Source organism: Micromys minutus (assembly GCF_963924665.1).
Source record: "Micromys minutus genome assembly, chromosome: 1".
In the NCBI taxonomy this organism is placed as follows: Eukaryota; Metazoa; Chordata; class Mammalia; order Rodentia; family Muridae; genus Micromys; species Micromys minutus.
The window spans coordinates 176,207,793-176,225,832 of record NC_137969.1 but is presented as its reverse complement, the minus strand read 5'-3'; the positions used below and the strand labels follow the sequence as shown (position 1 = coordinate 176,225,832).

General features: G+C 41.0%; 1 protein-coding gene across 1 annotated transcript in view; it reads left to right on the top strand.

The window, feature by feature from the left end:
- TPO (thyroid peroxidase) overlaps window positions 1-18,040 on the top strand; it is a gene marked incomplete at both ends in the record, with an annotated part of 82,703 nt that overhangs the window by 42,588 nt on the left and 22,075 nt on the right. Inside the window, 4 exons of the mRNA XM_080911921.1 lie at window positions 1,024-1,232; window positions 2,535-2,705; window positions 8,948-9,079; window positions 16,823-16,922. Coding sequence (XP_080768047.1) covers window positions 1,024-1,232; window positions 2,535-2,705; window positions 8,948-9,079; window positions 16,823-16,922 — 612 coding nt within the window. The remainder of the gene's footprint in view (window positions 1-1,023; window positions 1,233-2,534; window positions 2,706-8,947; window positions 9,080-16,822; window positions 16,923-18,040) is intronic.

The window sequence follows — 18,040 nt, the reverse complement described above, 5'->3', positions numbered from 1 at the left end:
ACTTGGTGTTCTTAATCTCTGAGCCATCTCTCTAGCCCTCTTTCTGGTATTTTTAACAGTCCCTACATACTGGACTGTCTTTTTGCCTGCCTGCCTCCATCTCTCCCTCTCTCCCTGTCAAAATGCTCTTTGGGTACATCTTGGATGTTAGGTGCAGCCTTTGTACTCATTCACTAACTTTGCTAAAAAAATGTTGCTATTAATTTCTGGGATATGGCATTTCACATACTTGAGACACCTAGAAGAAATCCTGGAAGTTTTTATCTCCCTTGAAACTGTGACTCTAGAAAAATGATGTGGCTTGACATAATTAGGACACGAGAAGTCACAAGCTTGGATGGCAGCTCATGTCTTAAACTCCCTTCAGTAGGACATGGCTTGTGGGTCATGTTCAGTGGCAAAGTCCAAGAGCCTCTGGCAGATACTGGAGTGATGCTGGCATTTTTCACCCTCGTGTTTATGACTGGATGTCTCCAAAAAGCAAAATTTCAATCAACCAACTGATATAGAGGAGACTCCTTTCTGGTGCTGTCCAATACATCTGGAGTCCTTCTCCCATCCTAAGGGAATGTGTTCCTAAGTAGGGATGCAGACATGGTTTATATGATAAAGGGCTGTGGAAAACTGGAACTTTGTCTGTGATATTGACATTCTGAAAACTAACATTGTTTTTTTTTTTTCTTTCTGATGACCCTGGACTGGGGGTAGGGGCAAGAACAAAACTTGGACCTTGGGCTGAGTAGCACCTCTTCCTGTGGCTGACTTTGCTTTTGCTGCACTTATTTCTGAGGCAGGGCTGCACCCACACAGACTCAGGATGACTACTCCACTACAAGTGGGTCAGCTTGTGGCCCAACCCACAGACAGGCTCAGTCTCTCCTTTCCTCCTCCATGTGCACAATGACTGATTCTCGTGGGTCCTTTGTGCTGTGACTACACTATGACAGGATTTCATGCATTGAGTGCATGAAAAAGCAGAAGAGCAAAGCATCCCATCCCACCCACATGCCCTTTCCTGTGCAGGTTTTGGTGGGAGAACAGCCATGTCTTCACAGACGCTCAGAGGCAGGAACTAGAAAAGCATTCACTACCTCGGATCATCTGTGACAACACTGGCCTCACCAGAGTACCTGTGGATGCCTTCCGCATTGGAAAGTTTCCCCAGGACTTTGAATCCTGTGAGGACATCCCTAGCATGGACCTCGAACCGTGGAGGGAGACCTTCCCACAAGGTAACTCGAAGCCTCTTGATATTTTATTGTGACATTAAAGTCAGTTTAACCTCTCAACGAGGCTGGTCTTAAATCTGTCCTTCTGAGATGACAAGACTGAGCCTTGTTTTCTCTTGTAGAATGGTAGCACCCCAGCAAGAGCAAAGAATCAGAGCAGAGGTTGGAAGGCCTGTGCTCCATCTAGGTTCATACACTGTGCTTGGGAACTGCTGGACCGTAGCACTCGCAACCCCCCAGATTTTGCTCTTCTGTCATGGGCTCTGTGCCCAGGAGATTTGAACATTACTCTAGAATTCTGGCAACCATGGATGAGTACAGAGCCTCCTGGGAGCCTGCTGGCTCAGTCTTCCCAGCTGCAAAGCAGCAGATGAACTTTCATTTAAGACCAAGTAGTGACTGACATTTGGCCACATGGAAAAGATGTAAGACTGAGCAGGGACCTACAGATTCCCGAGGTTTAATTAACAAAGTAAATATTCTCACCTTGGTTTTAACTCTATACATGCTTGGGACAGACTAAATTATATCTCATGAATTACCACCAACTCATGAATATTTAATTTTTGTATGTATGCATATGTATGTGTGTGCTGTATGTATATTTTTGGCTCTTGCATGTGTTTGGGTGCACATCTGTGTACACATGCATCTGGAAACCTGATACTGACATTGGGTGTTCTCAATCTAGCTTCACCTTACTTTATTGAGGCAGGATCTCCCACTGACTGTAGAACTCCCTGGTCTGGCTAGCCAAGTTGTTCCGGGAATTCCTTGTCTTTGCCTCTTGTGTACTAGGACTGTGATCAGAATACCATACCCAGCCAGATTTTACATGGACTCTGGGTATTCAAATTCTGGTCTTCACACTTACACAACAAGCACCTCACTCACTGAGAAATTTTCTCAACCACACAAAGTGTTTACTTCTTCATTAACTATGACATCAGATTTGTGCCATGTAAGACTTGGCTTCAAATGGGAACAGAAGAATTAGCTACATGACAGACATTTTTCCAGGGCCTTGGACCCATTTGCCAAAAGAAACACATGGATGCATGTTGTTTACACCAATTGAGAGAGACACATAGACTAACTAGTTAACCACTTCCATCCCAGGCCAAAAAAAAATAACCAAGGAAACCTCTCTGCATCCTCCATCTCCAAAAGTAATGCTATGTAGATAGAGTATTGGGGACATAATTTTAATGAAAAGGTATAGCTCCACCCACAGTAGGGCTGGTGGTGGCCTAGAGTCTTTCTTTCTGGTGGCCTAACTGCAGTTTGACCTTCAACATTCCACAGATGACAAGTGTGTCTTCCCAGAGAAGGTGGACAATGGAAACTTTGCGCACTGTGAAGAATCTGGGAAGCTGGTACTGGTGTATTCCTGTTTCCATGGATACAAGCTGCAAGGCCAGGAGCAGGTCACATGTACCCAGAATGGATGGGACTCAGAGCCTCCTGTCTGTAAAGGTCAGTGGTGTCATGTGGTATGGTTAACAATAATTACAAAGCAATCTGTTTCCCAGTGGAGATCAACAGATTCTTCACCAAAACATTATTCTAAGCACTGGTATCCCTAGTGCTGATCTTTCAGTGAGAAAAAGGAATCTCTCTGTTGCCCACACTTCATTGCTTTCCCCAGATGGCAATACATGGAGACAGTCACATCAAATCTGAACTCATGGTGATTTAAGTAAGGAAAGAAGAAAAGAATATAATCAATTCTAGATAAGGTTATAGACAGAATTTATAGACCCTATTCCCCAGATGAAATAACAGAGAAAGTTCTCATTTATGGTACCCATAGAAAGACCCAGAACTATCATGCCTTTGAGTGCAACCTTCCAAGCTGTGTTCTTGACCTCCTCAGACTCAGGAAATCAATTTCCAATCCTTCTCATGTCCAGTAATAGAAGAACAGAAGGGAAAAGGTACTCTCAGGTCCTGCTGTAAGAACTCCCCTGGTTTCCGCTACTCACTTCTTTCTTCTGACTCTGCTGAGTAGAAATCACCCCAAGATGGATGGGAAGTAGGCAAGAATGTTAGCCTCTTGTGGAAAAGCCTGAGTCCTGGGTTTTGTCAGCAGAGAGACAAGTCTGTTGGAAAAGATACCTGGTCTTTACTCCCCTGCCAATGAGACTTATTGGTACAATAGTTAGCATCTTCTGTAACTTAAAATCCACCTCCTTTAAGTAGTACTTCTGTCAGGGGAATGGAGCAGTGAGAGAGGATACAGGAGCCCTACTTTTAAAGAGGATATAGTGCCTCAATGTCTGTCAGTCACATTAGTGATAGACTCCTGAATAGAAGACAAACTTTGCATACCGAGTGGTCCTTCAGAAGGAGTAGATGCCAAAGCTAGCCTTCTATTGCCTGCTTACTATGGAAGACATTTAGCAAAGTCTCTGAATGCAAAGGTGATATCATGAAGACACTGGATGGTTTGCAGAGATTTTTGTTTTCTTTTTAAGAGCTATGGCAAGCTGGTATGACTCTGTTCAGCACTGAATATGCCAGATACCTTTGAGTTCCCACAGTCAGTGTCTGAGGGTGAGCTTTACTTTATATCTCTTTTGCCACAAGGTTGAACATTTCATTTTAACTTTGAAACCCAGAATATTTTGTTCTTGAAGGGTTACAATGTTCATCATTTCTAGACCCTGAGTAGGAAAGAAGCAGAAGGAAAGTCTCAACCTTAGCCATGATTGTCTCCTGAAACCACCAACCTGACCTGAATCCTGGGATGTAAACCAACAATTCCACTGTCTCAGACTTGCACCATTAGAAAGAGGGCTGTGAAGGCTCAGAGCTGACAGACACTCCAGCTCTGATTTGGATCTGATTATGAGCAATAGTAAGCCAGGGAATAAGGCCAAGGAGTTTTATCACTGGGAACACAACCGGAAATGCTCTGCTAGCAGACAGAATGCTCATGGAAAGAGTGACAATAACCCAGATGTTCTATGAAGTGGCAGCATTTGTGTGCAGGTGTTGTTTCTGACAGCTGCTACTTTGCTCCCTCTGAATTATCACATTTTGTAGTTAATCTTCATTAACATTATGACAAAGCTCAAAGCTTTCATGCTGGTTTGGCTTAGCAATTAAACAAGAAATGCTCACTTGACTAGGATTGCCAGTTCTCCCCACTGATGTGATACTTGGGGTTTGTCACAGCGATGTTTTATGGCTGATCAGCCCTGGGATCATGATATCTAAGCTTGTACACCTTACTACATTTTGTCTTCAAACCTGAACTTCTATGTCCTCATTCTGGCTGATTGCTTTAGGACTTATGACTGCAAAGGAAAGCTTAGCTAAAGAAAACTCTACATGTCCTCAGTCTGCATGGGTGAATATGAGATGACATAACCGTTTGCAAGGCTCCCCTCTGGCAAAATGTTAATAGTAGCGCACCCTCATGCTCTCACTAGACAGTTTTATACCCTAGAAATAATTGTTTTTTTTTTTGTCCTCAGCACATATCCTTCAGCTGTTCCTATCTTAACCTTATACTTCTAGAGTCCCTAACTCCCTAAGGTTATAGAAGATGTACAGTACAATGGTCAGTAGGTACTAAGAACTTAGTGACCATTGCCTTAATGTCTGAGCTTCCTGAGTTCTTCCAATTATAGGAACATCAGGTGACATGGCCTCAAATGCAATAAGTGAGCTCATGAATGTAGACTCTGAGCCGAAGACACAACATCCAATATCTTCTTTTCAGACCTGCAGCCTTTCGGGACCAACAGTTGTGAGGTCAGTTTGGCATTGTCTCTGGGACACTATGAGGAGTGAGATACCCATTGAACAGTATTGACTGTGAACTCTTTCCCCAGTGCAGTAACTCAGCAGCTCCACACCAGATTGGCTCTTTCAGAAGCGAATTACTCTGCCCCTTATGTCACTCAGCCTTACTCCTGCCTCCAACTCTTTAAATATACAGTGAGAGTGGCATGGGATCCAGCTCATTGGTTGTCTGTTTAAAGTGACTAATGAGTGTACAACATCAAGAGCAAGGCCTAGTGCCCTCTCTGCACACCATGAAATATCATACTGAATACATTAAGAAGGGTCTGATAATACTGTAGAACCAAGTTTACCCAAGATAAATCACTGAAGAAAACCAGAAGTGACAGCGTAGTATTCTAAATGAGAACCAATTCTGATTTGTTCCATACCAATTTGCATGGGATACACAGATAAAGGTCTTCATGAGCTTGCAAAGAGCATGACAGGACTGAGACCTTAAAACTGCAGGCGTTTCTGCAGAGCAAGATAGGAAACTGGAATGAAGATAGATTGTTAGTTTTATGAGTACAAGTCCCATGTTTTCTGCCCTTCTATTTTTATATTTTTTTTACACAAATTGTGGCAGTACATTAAGGAAACCTTCTAGGTGTGGATACATAGACACCTACAGGTGTATACACTAAATCTTACCTCTAACCACATATATTCAAAGAGGGTATTACAAGGAAACTAACCAAGCCTCTAAAGAATAATAAAGACCAAACATTTTTGTAGTAAATTATCATGAATATATGTCTAGCCAATCTCCAACCAGTTGTGAATCCATGTGACTGGCTATAGATGGGAAAGCTACAAGCTTTAGTATTTGACATAGTAAATCCAATGAGATTGTTTTATCTTCGCTGTTCAAATCCCATTTAGCCACTAAAATCCATCTACAATGGTTTGAATGAGTTGAAACCAATAGTCTCAGACATTTGAATACTTGATCCCCAGTGGGTGGTGCTTACGGAGGCTTAGGAGAAGTGGTTTTGGTAGAGAAAGTGTATCACTAAAGACAAGTTTTGAGAGTTCAAAATCCTGTGCCATTCCAATTTTGCTCTCTGTTACTTGGGATTCAAGATGTGAGTTCTTAGCTGTTTTAGCCACCATGCATCCCTTCTGCCACACTTCCCTACCATGATGGACTATTATCTGTAATCATTAGCACAAATAAACCCTTCCTTCTACAAGTAGCTTTGATCACAATATTTTTTCACAGTAATATACAAAAGTAATAAATATAGATGTTGTTAGTATGAGGAATGGACTATTGCTATGCTTGAGCATATTGGTTTTTAGAGGAATGTGAAAGACCCTGGAATTTAGGACTAGAAACATGCTTGAATGCTGCAGTGTGGCTTAGTGACCCTCCTATTAGGATCTTAAAAGATAGTAATGATGGGAGTTCTGTGAACTGTGGAGGCCCATGTCAAGAGATTCTAGAAGACAAAAACATTAGTAACTGGGCTAAAAACCATTATTGTGAGATTTTGGTAAAATTTTAGCCACTTTCTGCCCTTGTCCTAAGAACTTGCCTGGGAACAAATTTAAAGGTAATGATTTAATTTATTTGTTGGAGGAAATTTTAAGCACCCTAATATTGATTCTAGCATATAGTTGTTAGTAATCATTCTTATGCATGTCTGTAATGAAAATGAGCAAGAAAGACAAAAAGAAATTTCATATGTGACTCAGGGGCTCTAGAGTCCATCACAGGCTGGTAGGAAACTTTCCAGTGTTATCCACATCATAAAAGATGTGAGAATAAAGAGGTTATGGAATCTTCTCCTACAGTCTCAGAGAGCCACTGAGGTAAAACATTGTTACAGGGGAGTCCTTACATAAAGGTCCTTAAGAGAGCAAGAGGTCCTAAGAGATCATTGCATGAAGCTGTAAAAATGAAGCCTGTGTTTCAATAGAGATAAGTTGTTCCATATTACAGCCTAGAGTATCTGCCAAGGACAGCTGAACACTGGTAGTGGACGGAGAGAGAGACAGAGACACAGACAGACAGACAGAGGAAAAAAAGAAGGGTAGATATGTCTGAGCTTTTTGACATCAAACATGTAGCTACAGGATTTGGTATTTTCCATATTGGGTTTTAGTCATGCTTTGGTCTATTATTGTCTCGCTATAGCTTTTACCTCCCGTTTGGAATAGCAGTGTATATTATATGGCATATGTGTTAAAGTATGCAGTTTGCTTTCTGAGTTTACAGGGGTTACAGATTAGATATTGCCTTTAGTCTCAGAAAAGATGCAGACTTTGGACATTTAACTGTAAAACTCAGAGACTATGAAGACTTTCAGAGTTGGACTAAATGCATTCTGCATTATGATATGACTATCAGCCTACAGGATACAAGGAATGCAATGTACTGTTTTCAGTGAGATATTTCCCACAGTCTTGGGCATTTGAGTACTTGGTCACAGTTGACTTCATTGTTTGGGGAAGCTGATCATATGCTTGTCAAGTTTCAACCCCAGGACAAGTGTCTAAGGTAACATATCAAAGTGAACCTGGCCTCCAGATTCTCCCAGAATCCCTCAGTCCCTACTTGTTATAAGGTATTGCTGATATATCCCACTCTCTGCCTGAACTTGCTAGCCTAGGTATTGAACTGCCATATCCCCAGAGATTCTTTCTTATATAATTCAAACATTTTGGTTACCTACTCTCTCTTGCCCCTTCTTTTGGCCTCCTGGATGCTGTTCTTGGCTCCCCTCTCTCCCTCATAAGGGATACATGCATCTATTTCTATGTTTGCTCTCAGGAATAAACATATCTGTGAAGATATGTTTATGGTGATTTGAAGACACCTTCTACTGATTTTGAATAAAAACAAAATTTTATCAGACACACAACACCATTTAGGTTGCACTAGAGTTCTAGTAAAGTAGCCAGCCTCAACATGTTTTCTCTTTTCTTTGTAGAAAGCACAACTCTCTACTCTGGGAAGACTCGCAGCACATACCTCAGGGTTAATCATCTGCAAGAAAGCCCAGAATGTGTATGCTCTCAAATTCACTAGCTCTTAGATTGACTTTGGTTCTGAATAAACAGAACTTGTTAAGTCTGAGATTTACTGCTGTTTACAAGAAAGCTATGTCCAAGTCCTAAGCCTCAGTATCTAAGTATGTAGTCCTATTTGAAAATAGAATCTTTTCAGATGGTCCCAGGTGGTCCTTACCCACAGTCCAGTGTCCATTCAGGAAAAGACACCAGGATAGCTGGAGAGGACCAGAGAACACAACAATGAGTCTACAAGATGCCACACATTCAGAGTTATTCTGGGAGATAAAAAGGAAGAGCCTTTGGGGCATTGTGCTCTGACACCTTCATTAAGCTTCTGGACACCAGAACCAAAAGGGAACCAGGTTTTAAGGCTCTCAGCTTGTGGTGATTCCTTGCTGCAGCCGCCAAAAAAAGCATACAGGAAAAGTAAGGATAAGATTCCCCAGGATGCATTGAGAAGGTGAGAGGTTCATAGTATGTGTTAGTCATCCATTACCTCCCACAAGCACAGAGGCTGAGCTGAGTCCATATAACCAGCAGAGTCTTCATACAGTGAGGCAGAAATGGTAAGTTTGGCCCTTTTGCTTAATGACTCATGCTCATAAGAAAAAGGCAGTGGAGGCTAAGTGGAAGCCTCAATGGCAGTGCAAGCAGAGACAAGGTAGACCATGAACCACAGGAGCTGCTGAGATAGGCCTGGCACAGAATCTGGACTGAGATGCTCTGCAGGTTTTTTACCTTAAACATGAGAAATATGAGGTGGCCAAATAAGTGAGAAAGTGGCAAGACAAGGTGTCCTTGCGCACAAGGGTGGGCCTAGGTGGCTTGGTAAAGAAGTCTGCTACATGGAGCTGAGGACCTGGGTTCTTTTTTTCCCTACTACTGACTATGCTTTGTTCCTACAGATGTTAATGAGTGTGCAGATCTGACGCACCCACCTTGCCACCCCTCTGCAAAGTGCAAGAACACCAAGGGAAGCTTCCAGTGTGTGTGCACAGATCCCTACGTGCTAGGTGAAGATGAAAAGACCTGCATAGGTGAGTGGCTTCTTTGGAATAAAAAAAATGCTGTTTAGGGTTCTCAGACTTTAGCTATGTTCCTATAGGGCACCCCAAAAATTTCCCAAGTGCCAAACTGAAGCTCACCCTTCCTAGTAGCAAGTGGACAATGAGATTCTGGAGAAATTCAGGGAATGACACCCGAACAGCTCTCAACAGCATGTCTGAAACACCTTTTCGATGCAAATCATGCTACAGAGTGTGTAGAACAGAATTTGAGGCCACTTCTATCTGCTTTTACCTTGTAAATTTAAGAAATCTTATTCAGAAAGAAACCTGCCAACCATGAGGCCCTGAAGTCAGCATCCTAATCCCCAGTAGGCCCAGAAGCATTGCTAACCTCACTTCATCCCATGAGAGAGCTCTAAGAACTGAGAATAAAACTCTTGATGCTGTCAATCAGCTAAAGGGCACATGTCTACAATTCTAATGCTTAGCTCAGGATGTCTTTAGAATTCCTTTCTGAATGATTGTCACTGAAGCCAGAAAAATGTTGAGAACAGGATTTCTCCATTTGATGGGTTATCACCAAAGAATACACGGTCCAGAAACACAAGAGATGGACAATGGCCCTTGTATGTGTGGGACTGAAGATCTTGACCAGGCTGAAATTGATAAAAGCATTTCAGAGAGACAAAATATGGTGGTTTCACACCTGCACTAGGGATTCATAAAGCTGACCACAGTGCAAAGCCAAGTCCTGAGACTCCGCCATCTTGTACAGGCCAGCGGACCGTAAATGGCCTAATGCACTGGAAAGTCCAAGCTGGGGAAGGATAGAAGGATCTTGGTAAGGCAGTGTCCAGGAAAGAAGCTGGGTAGAGAATGAAGTTCATCTAAATAGTTTTTCATGGAAATGTGGCCAAATTTAAACTCTAAGGGTCAACTTTAAGAAATTTTGATGCCCTCAGCTTCCAAGAGAGATTTTAAGATTCTAGAGAAAGAGGACAGTTGGGGTGCAGGTCCCAGTAGGAAAGCCAATCTAAGCTACCAGGACTCTACTGCCTCCTCTCTCACTCAGAATCATCCCTAGCCAGCACTGACACAACCCCCACAGCCTGCTGCTGCAACTAGTTCCCATAGCTTTAAGGGTGTCAGAAATGGACATAGGGCATGGCACTTAATAAACAATTCTTTGGTGGGTGATTTCTTTTTTTCTTTATTAATCTTATTATTTTTTATTTTTATTGAATATTCTCTGTATTTACATTTCAAATGTTATTCCCTTTCCCTCACTCCCTTGCTTCGATGAAGATGCTCACTTTTCCAACCACCCTTTCCCAACTCAGCACCTTGGCATTCCCATTCCGATACACTAGAAAAAATGAGCCTTTACTGCACCAAAGGCCTCTCCCTCATTGATGCCAGACAATGCCATCCTTTGATATATATGTAACTTGAACCATGGGTCTCTCATTGTGTATTCACTGGTTGGTGTTTTAGTCCCTGGGAGCTCTGAAGGAGTTGGTGGGTTGATAATGTTGTTCTTCCTGTGAGTTCCTTTTAGCTCCTTCAGTCCTTTCTCTAGCACCTTCATTGGAGTCCCCATGCTCAGTCTGATGGTTAGCTACAAGAATCTTCATCTGTATCTGTATGGCTCTGGCAGAGCCTCTAAGGAGGCATCCATATCAGGCTCCTGCCAATAACCACTTCTTGGCATCTGCAATACTGCTTGGGTTTGGTGGCTGCATATGGGATGGATCCCAAGTGAGGCAGCCTCTGGATGATCTTTTCTTCAACCTCTGCTATTATATTAATTTCTGTATTTCCTCCCATAAGTGTTTTGTTCTCCCTTTTAAGAAGGACTGATGTATTCACTTTCTGGCCTTCCTCCTTGTTGAGCTCCATAAGGTCTGTGAATTGTTTCTTGGATGTTCCAAGTACTTTGGGCTAGTATCTGCTTACCAGTGAGTGCATACCATATGTGTTCTTTTGTGACTGGGTTACCTCACTCAAGATGATAGCTTCTAGTTTCATCCATTTGCCTAAGAATTTCATGAAGTCATTGTTTTAATAACAAAGTAGTATTTCATCCTGTACATGTATCACAATTTCTCTATGCATTCCTCTGTTGAAGGGCATCTGGGTTCTTTCCACCTTCTGGATATTATAAAATAAGGCTGCTATGAACATGGTGGAGCAAGTGTCCCTGTTATATGTTGGAACATCTTTTGGGAATAAACACAGAAGTGGGATAGCTAGGTCCTCAGGTATTACTCTATCTTATTTTCTGAGGAACCCCATGACTGATTTCCACAGTGGTTGTACCAGCTTGCAATCACACCAACAATGAAGTAGTGTTTCTTTTCTCCACATCCTTGTCAGCATCTGCTGTCACATGAGTTTTTTATCTTAGCCATTCTGACTGGTGTGATGTGGAATCTCAAGGCTGTTTTGATCTGCATTTCCCTGATGACTACGTATGTTGAACATTTCTTTAGGTGCTTCTCTGCCATTTGATATTCCTGGATTAATAATTCTTTCTTTAAGTCTGTACCCCATTTTTAATAGGGTTATTTGGTTATCTGGAGTGTAACTTCTTGAGTTCTTTGTATATATTGGATATTACCCCTCTATAAGATGTAGGATTGTTAAAGATCTTTTCCCAATCTGTTGGTTGCCGTTTCAACCTATTTACAGTGTGCTTTGCCTTACAGAAACTTTGAAATTTTATGAGGTCCCATTTGTTCATTCTTGATCTTGGAGCATAAGCCATCGGTGTTCTGTTCAGGAAAATTTCTCCTATGCCTATGTGTTCTAAGATCTTCTCCACTTTCTCTTCTATTAGTTTCAGTGTACCTAGTTTTATGTGGAGGTCTTTGACTCACTTGGACTTGAGCTTTGTAGAAGATAAGAAAGGATCGATTTGCATTCTTCTGAACCAGCAACATGTGTTGAAGAGGCTGTCCTTTTTCCATTAAATGATTTAGCTCCTTTGTCAAATATCAAGTGGCCATAGGTGTGTGGGTTCATTTCTGGGTCTTCAATTCTATTCCACTGATCTACTTGCCAGTCTTTGTACCAATACTATGCAGTTTTTATCATGATTGATTTGTAATAGAGCTTTAGGTCAGGAATAGTGATTCACCCAGAAGTTCTTTTACTATTGAGAATAGTTTCTGCTATCCTGGGTTTTTTGTTGTTTCAAATGAATTTCCAAATTGCTCTTTCTAACTCTATGAAGAATTGAGTGGGAATTTGATGGGGATTACCTTGAATCTGTAGACTGCTTTTGGCAAGATGGCCATTTTTACTATATTAGTCCTGCCAATCCATGAGAATGGGAAATCTTTTCATCTTCTGAGATCTTTTTCAATTTCCTTCTTCAGAGACCTGAAGTTCTTGTCAAACAGATCTTTCACTTGCTTGTTTATGATCACACCATATTATTTCATATTGTTTGTGACTATTGTGAAGGGTGACTTTTCCCTAATTTTTTTTTCTCAACCTGTTTATTCTTTGAGTAGAGGAAGGCTCTGATTTGTTTGAGTTAATTTTATATCCAGCTACTTTGCCAAAGTTGTTTATCAGTTGTAGGAGTTCTCTGGTGAAATTTTTGGGGTCACTTAAGTATACTATCATATCATCTGTTAATAGTGATATTTTGACTTCTTCTTATCTGACTTGTATCTCTTTGACTTCCTTTTGTTGTCTAATTGCTCTGGCTATGATTTCCAGCACTGTGTTGAATAGATACAGGGAGAGAGAAGTTTTGTCTAGTCCCTGAATTTAGTGGGATTGCTTCAAGTTTCTCACCATTTAGTTTGATGTTGGCTACTGGTTTGATGTGTATTACTTTTACTGTTTAGATATAGACCTTGAATTTCTGATCTTTCCAAGACTTTTAACATGAAGTTGTGTTGAATTTTGTCAAATGCATTCTCATCATTTAATGAGATGATCATGTGTTTTTTTTCTCTTTGAGTTTGTTTATATAGTGGATTACATTGATGGGTTTCCATATATTGAACCATCCCTGCATTCCTAGGATGAAGCCTACTTGCTCATGGTGAATGATCATTTGATGTGTTCTTGGATATGGTTTGCAAGAATTTTATTGAGTATTTCTGCATCGATGTTCATGAGAGAAATTGGTCTGAAGTTCTCTTTCTTTGTAGGGTCTTTGGTTTAGGTATGAGTGTAATTGTGGCTTCAAAGAATAAATTGGGTAGTCTTCCTTCTGTTCCTGTTTTGTGGATTAGTTTGGAGAGTATTGGTATTAAGTCTTCTATGAAGGTCTAATAAAATTCTGTACTAAACCCATATGATTCTGGGATGTTGTTGGTTGGGATACTTTTGATGACTGCTTCTATTTCTTCAGGGGTTATGGGACTGTTTTGTTGGTTTATCTGATCCTGATTTAACTTTGGTATCTGGTATTTGTCTAGAATTGTCTATTTCCTCTAGATTTTCCAGTTTTGTTAAGTATAGGCTTTTGTAGTAGGAGCTGGTGATTTCTTGAATTTCCGCAGTTTCTGTTATGTCTCCACTTTCATTTCTGATTTTGTTAGTTAGGATTCTCTCTCTGGGCTCTCTAGTTAGTCTGGCTAAGGGTTTATCAATCTTGCTGATTTTCTTAAAAAACCAGTTCCTGGTTTTGATGATTCTTTGTAGAGTTCTTTTTGTTTCTATTTGGTTGATTTCTGCTCTGAGTTTGATTATTTCCTGCTATCTACACATCTTGGATGTATCTGCTTCCTTTTGTTCTAGAGCTTTCAGCTGTGCTGTCAAGCTGCTAGTGTATGCTCTCTCCAGTTTCTTTTTGGAGGCACTCAGAGCTACGAGTTTTCCTCTTATCACTGATTTCATTGTGTCCCATAAGTTTGGGTATGTTGTGCCTTCATTTTCATTAAATTCTAAAACGTCTTTAATGTCTTTTTAAATTTTTTCTTTGGCCAAGTTATCATTGAGTAGAGCATTGTTCAGCTTCTACATGTATATGGGCTTTTTGTTATTTTTGTTGTTAATAAAGACCAGCTTTTATTCCTTGATAATCTGATAGGATGCATAGGATTGTTTCCATCTTCTTGGATCTGTTGAGGCATGTTTTATGACCAATTATATTGTTAATTTTGGAGAAGGTGCCGTGAGGTGCTGAGAAAAAAGAATATTCTTTTGTTTTAGGATGAAATGTTCTATAGATGTCTGTTAAATCTTTTTGGTTCATAACTTCTGTTAGTTTCACTGTGTGTCTGTTTAGTTTCTGCTTCCATGATCTGTTCATTGATGAGAGTGGAGTGTTGAAGTCTCCCACTATTATTGTGTCTGGTGCAATATATGCTTTCAGCTTTAGTAGAGTTTCTTTTATAAATGTGGCTCCCCTGTGTTTGGAGCATAAATGTTCAGGATTAAGAGTTCATCTTGATAAATTTTTTCTGTGATGAGTAAAAAGTGTCCTTCTTTATCTTTTTTGATGACTTTTGGTTGGAAATCTATTTTATTCTATATTAGAATGGCTACTCCAACTTATTTTTTGGGGGCCATTTGCTTAGAAACTTTTCCCCAGCCTTTTACTCTGAAGTATTGTCTGTTGCTGTGAGTTTCCTTTATACAACAAAATGCTGGGTCCTGTTTACATATCCAATCTGTTAGTCTATGTCTTTTCATTAGAAAATTGAGTCTACTGATGTTAAGAGATATTAAGGTATAGTGATTGTTGTTTCCTGGTATCTTTGTTGTTAGAAGAATAATTATGTTTTTGTGCTTTTCTTCTTTTGGTTTTGTCCTTTTCTTAGGGTGTAGTTTTCCTCTTTGTGTTGAAGTTTTCTATGTATTATCCTTTATATGGACAGATTTGTGGACAGATGTTGTATAAATCTGGTTTTGTCCTAGAATATCTTGGTTTTTCCATCTATGGTAACTAAGAGTTTTGTTGGATATAGTACTCTGGCCTGGCATTTGTGTCCTCTTAGGGTCTGTATGACATCTGTCCAGGATCTTCTAGCTTTCATAGTCTCTGTTGAGAAGTCTGGTATAATTTTTATTGGTCTACCTTTATATATTACTGGACCTTTTTCCCTTACTGCTTTTAGTAGTATTCTTTCTTTGTTTTGTGCATTTGGTGCTTTGATTATTCTGTGTCTGAAGGAATATATTTTCTGGTCCCATCTATTTGGAATTCTGTAGGCTTCTTGTATGTTTGTGGTCATCTCTTTCTTTAGGTTAGAAAATTTTTCTTCTATAATTTTGTTCAAGATATTTACTGGGCCTTTTAGTTGGGAGTCTTCACTCTCTTCTACACCTATCATCCTTAGGTTTGGTCTTCTCAATGTGTCCTGGATTTCCTGGATGTTTTGGGTTAGGTGACTTTTTATTTTTGCATTTTCTCTGACTGTTGTTTCAATATTTTCTATGGTATTTTCTACCCCTAAGATTCTCTTTTCTATCTCTTGTATTCTGTCGGTGATGCTTGTGTCTATGACTCCTGATCTCTTCCCTAGATTTTCTATCTCCAAGGTTCCCTTTGTGATTTCTTTATTGGTTCTATTTACATCTATAGATTTTGGATGGTTTTGTTCAATTTATTTTTGTGTTTTTCTGTAGCTCTTTAAGTGATAATTTGGGTTTAGTCTTTAAGTGCTTCTACTTGTTTACCTTTGTTTTCCTATATTTCTTTAAGGAAGTTGCTCATGTGCTTCTTGAAGCCCTCCATCATCAACCTGAGATTTGATTTTTAAGTCCAAAACTTGTTTTTCTGGTGTATTTGGATATATGCTACTTGCTGTGGTGGGAGCACTGGGTTGTGATGTTGCCAGGTTATCTTGGTTTCTGTTGCACTTGCCTCTTGCCATCTTGTTATCTGTGATGCTGGTTGATCTTCTTGTCTCTGACTGGAGGTTGTTTCTCCTTTGGGTCTGTGGGCCTGTGGGCTCAGGAGGGAGAGCTCTGTTGAGTAATCTGCTCTCTGCGGGTAAGCTGTGAGTTCTGATGGCAGTGCCCTGGCTCTAGCTATGGGAACAGATAGAGTCCAGAAGGGTCTGGTTCAGGCAGTACAGTGATACCTGTGCCCCAATGCTGGGTTATTTCTAACAAATTTTATGAGCCAGTGATGAGCAGTTGACAAGAGAGTTCATAGCAAGGCTGTGATAGAGATTTTGAAGCAATGGCTTCTGACCCCAAACAGACTGTTCCTCACAGGAAGTCACTGGGTTAGGAACTTGGCAGCAGCACAGGAGGAAATGAGAGCAATGCCTGCTCAGACTCCCAGATCAGATGTTACAAGTCCTTGGCTAGGGTAGTTTAATGGTTCTGTCCTTTGCTCCATAACCCCCAATGGATACTTCAATATATCTCTATGTGGCAAAGATCACTGAGAAATTTGCTGTCTGTCCCTAGATTCCCCAAAACTTCTAACTGAACATGACTACTTCCTGGACCCTAGCTGAATTTCACAGTTTTTGAAAATGCATATAAAGACATTCTGAGAATTGTGCTGAGTTCTTCAGGTGCAGCTGCTGTAGCCCCACTGTCATGTCCCATCAGAGTCCTTTAGGAGTTTTCAAAAGCTCACTCAGGAAGCTCACTGTCCTAGCAACGGTGGCCATCACTAGACCTGAACCTATCTCCCAGTTAACAGTCAGTCCTTGCCAGCTCTCCCTGCCTTCAATTCACTCAGAGAAGGACATATTATCTAAATAGCTTTTCACCATGAATTGTGCTAGGAGCCAGGGGGGATCTGAGGTCATGCTGGCCAGATCTGCTGACCTGTGTCCTCCTGTACAGATTCTGGCAGACTACCTCGGGCATCCTGGGTCTCCATTGCACTGGGTGCACTTCTCATTGGTGGTTTGGCCAGTCTCACCTGGACTGTAATTTGCAGGTGGTAAGTTCCTCCTTCTGCCTAGTAACACAGGGTGTTACCTCTCCTTTGGGTGCAGCTCTTTCCAAAGCTCCCTTATTATGAGGAAAGTTTAAACCCCAATCTTATTTATCATGGGCCCTGTACATCAGACTATATTATCAGGTGTGGTTTAGGTAATAAAGGCGAAGTAGGCAGTATAGGGACAGAAGAGATGGTCTTATTCAATGAGAAGAACCCAGGTCATGCATATAACTGCTGTATGACCAGAATGGTGGCAAGCTGTGGCAGTTACTACCAATCAACCACTGTGACAGGGCCCTATGAAATGTTGTGGGGACCAGTCTGGATGCATCTGTGAAGTCTGTGTAGGCAAGATTAGCTCTAAAATGATAGAACGAGGTGGAGGATGGACACACATCCATAGTGTGTAGAGCACTGTATAAGTGTTCCCAGGAAACTGTGACATTATGAGTGGTTCTTCCACTAAGCAGCTCACACATGTCCCAAGTCACTGGCCATGGTGACCACTAACTTATCAGTGTACAGCCTAAATTAGGCTGTGTCAAGTTTTCTCTTCCCCTTTCTTTTCCCCACCCTCTTTCTCTCCCCACATCCATTTTCACCTCTCCCTTCTTCTCTTTTCTTTCCCCCATCCTGTCTCTGAAAGAAAGACTTTACTTTTATAATCCACAGCATTCTTTCCCAAGCACACAGTTAACCGTAGCTCACACACCTTGCGTCCCTCCAGGAAAGATATTTATACACTAAATAGGGCTTTGTAGCCTGTTTTAGGGTTCCAGGACCAGGCCCTTTTGGGGGGAAGGCATTTCTTTAAACCATCATCATCAATCTTACAGAAATTTTGTTTACAGTTATTTTGTTGTAAGAGAAGTAGGATTGTGCACAGGACACAATTCCTGCTGAAGAGGAATGTACAGACAGACAGCCCATGGCTCACGGATGGAAGAAAGCATGGCTCTTCTTCCAGCATCACATAACCACTTGCATGTACATGGGGGTGGAGAGCCATAAGGTAGATAGGCTCTGTGAGGTGACAGAAGTGACAGTAACATGGCCTTCCCTGTCTACAGGACAGCTTATAATCCTACAGCTGCAGCAAATGTGACAGGCCATTAACA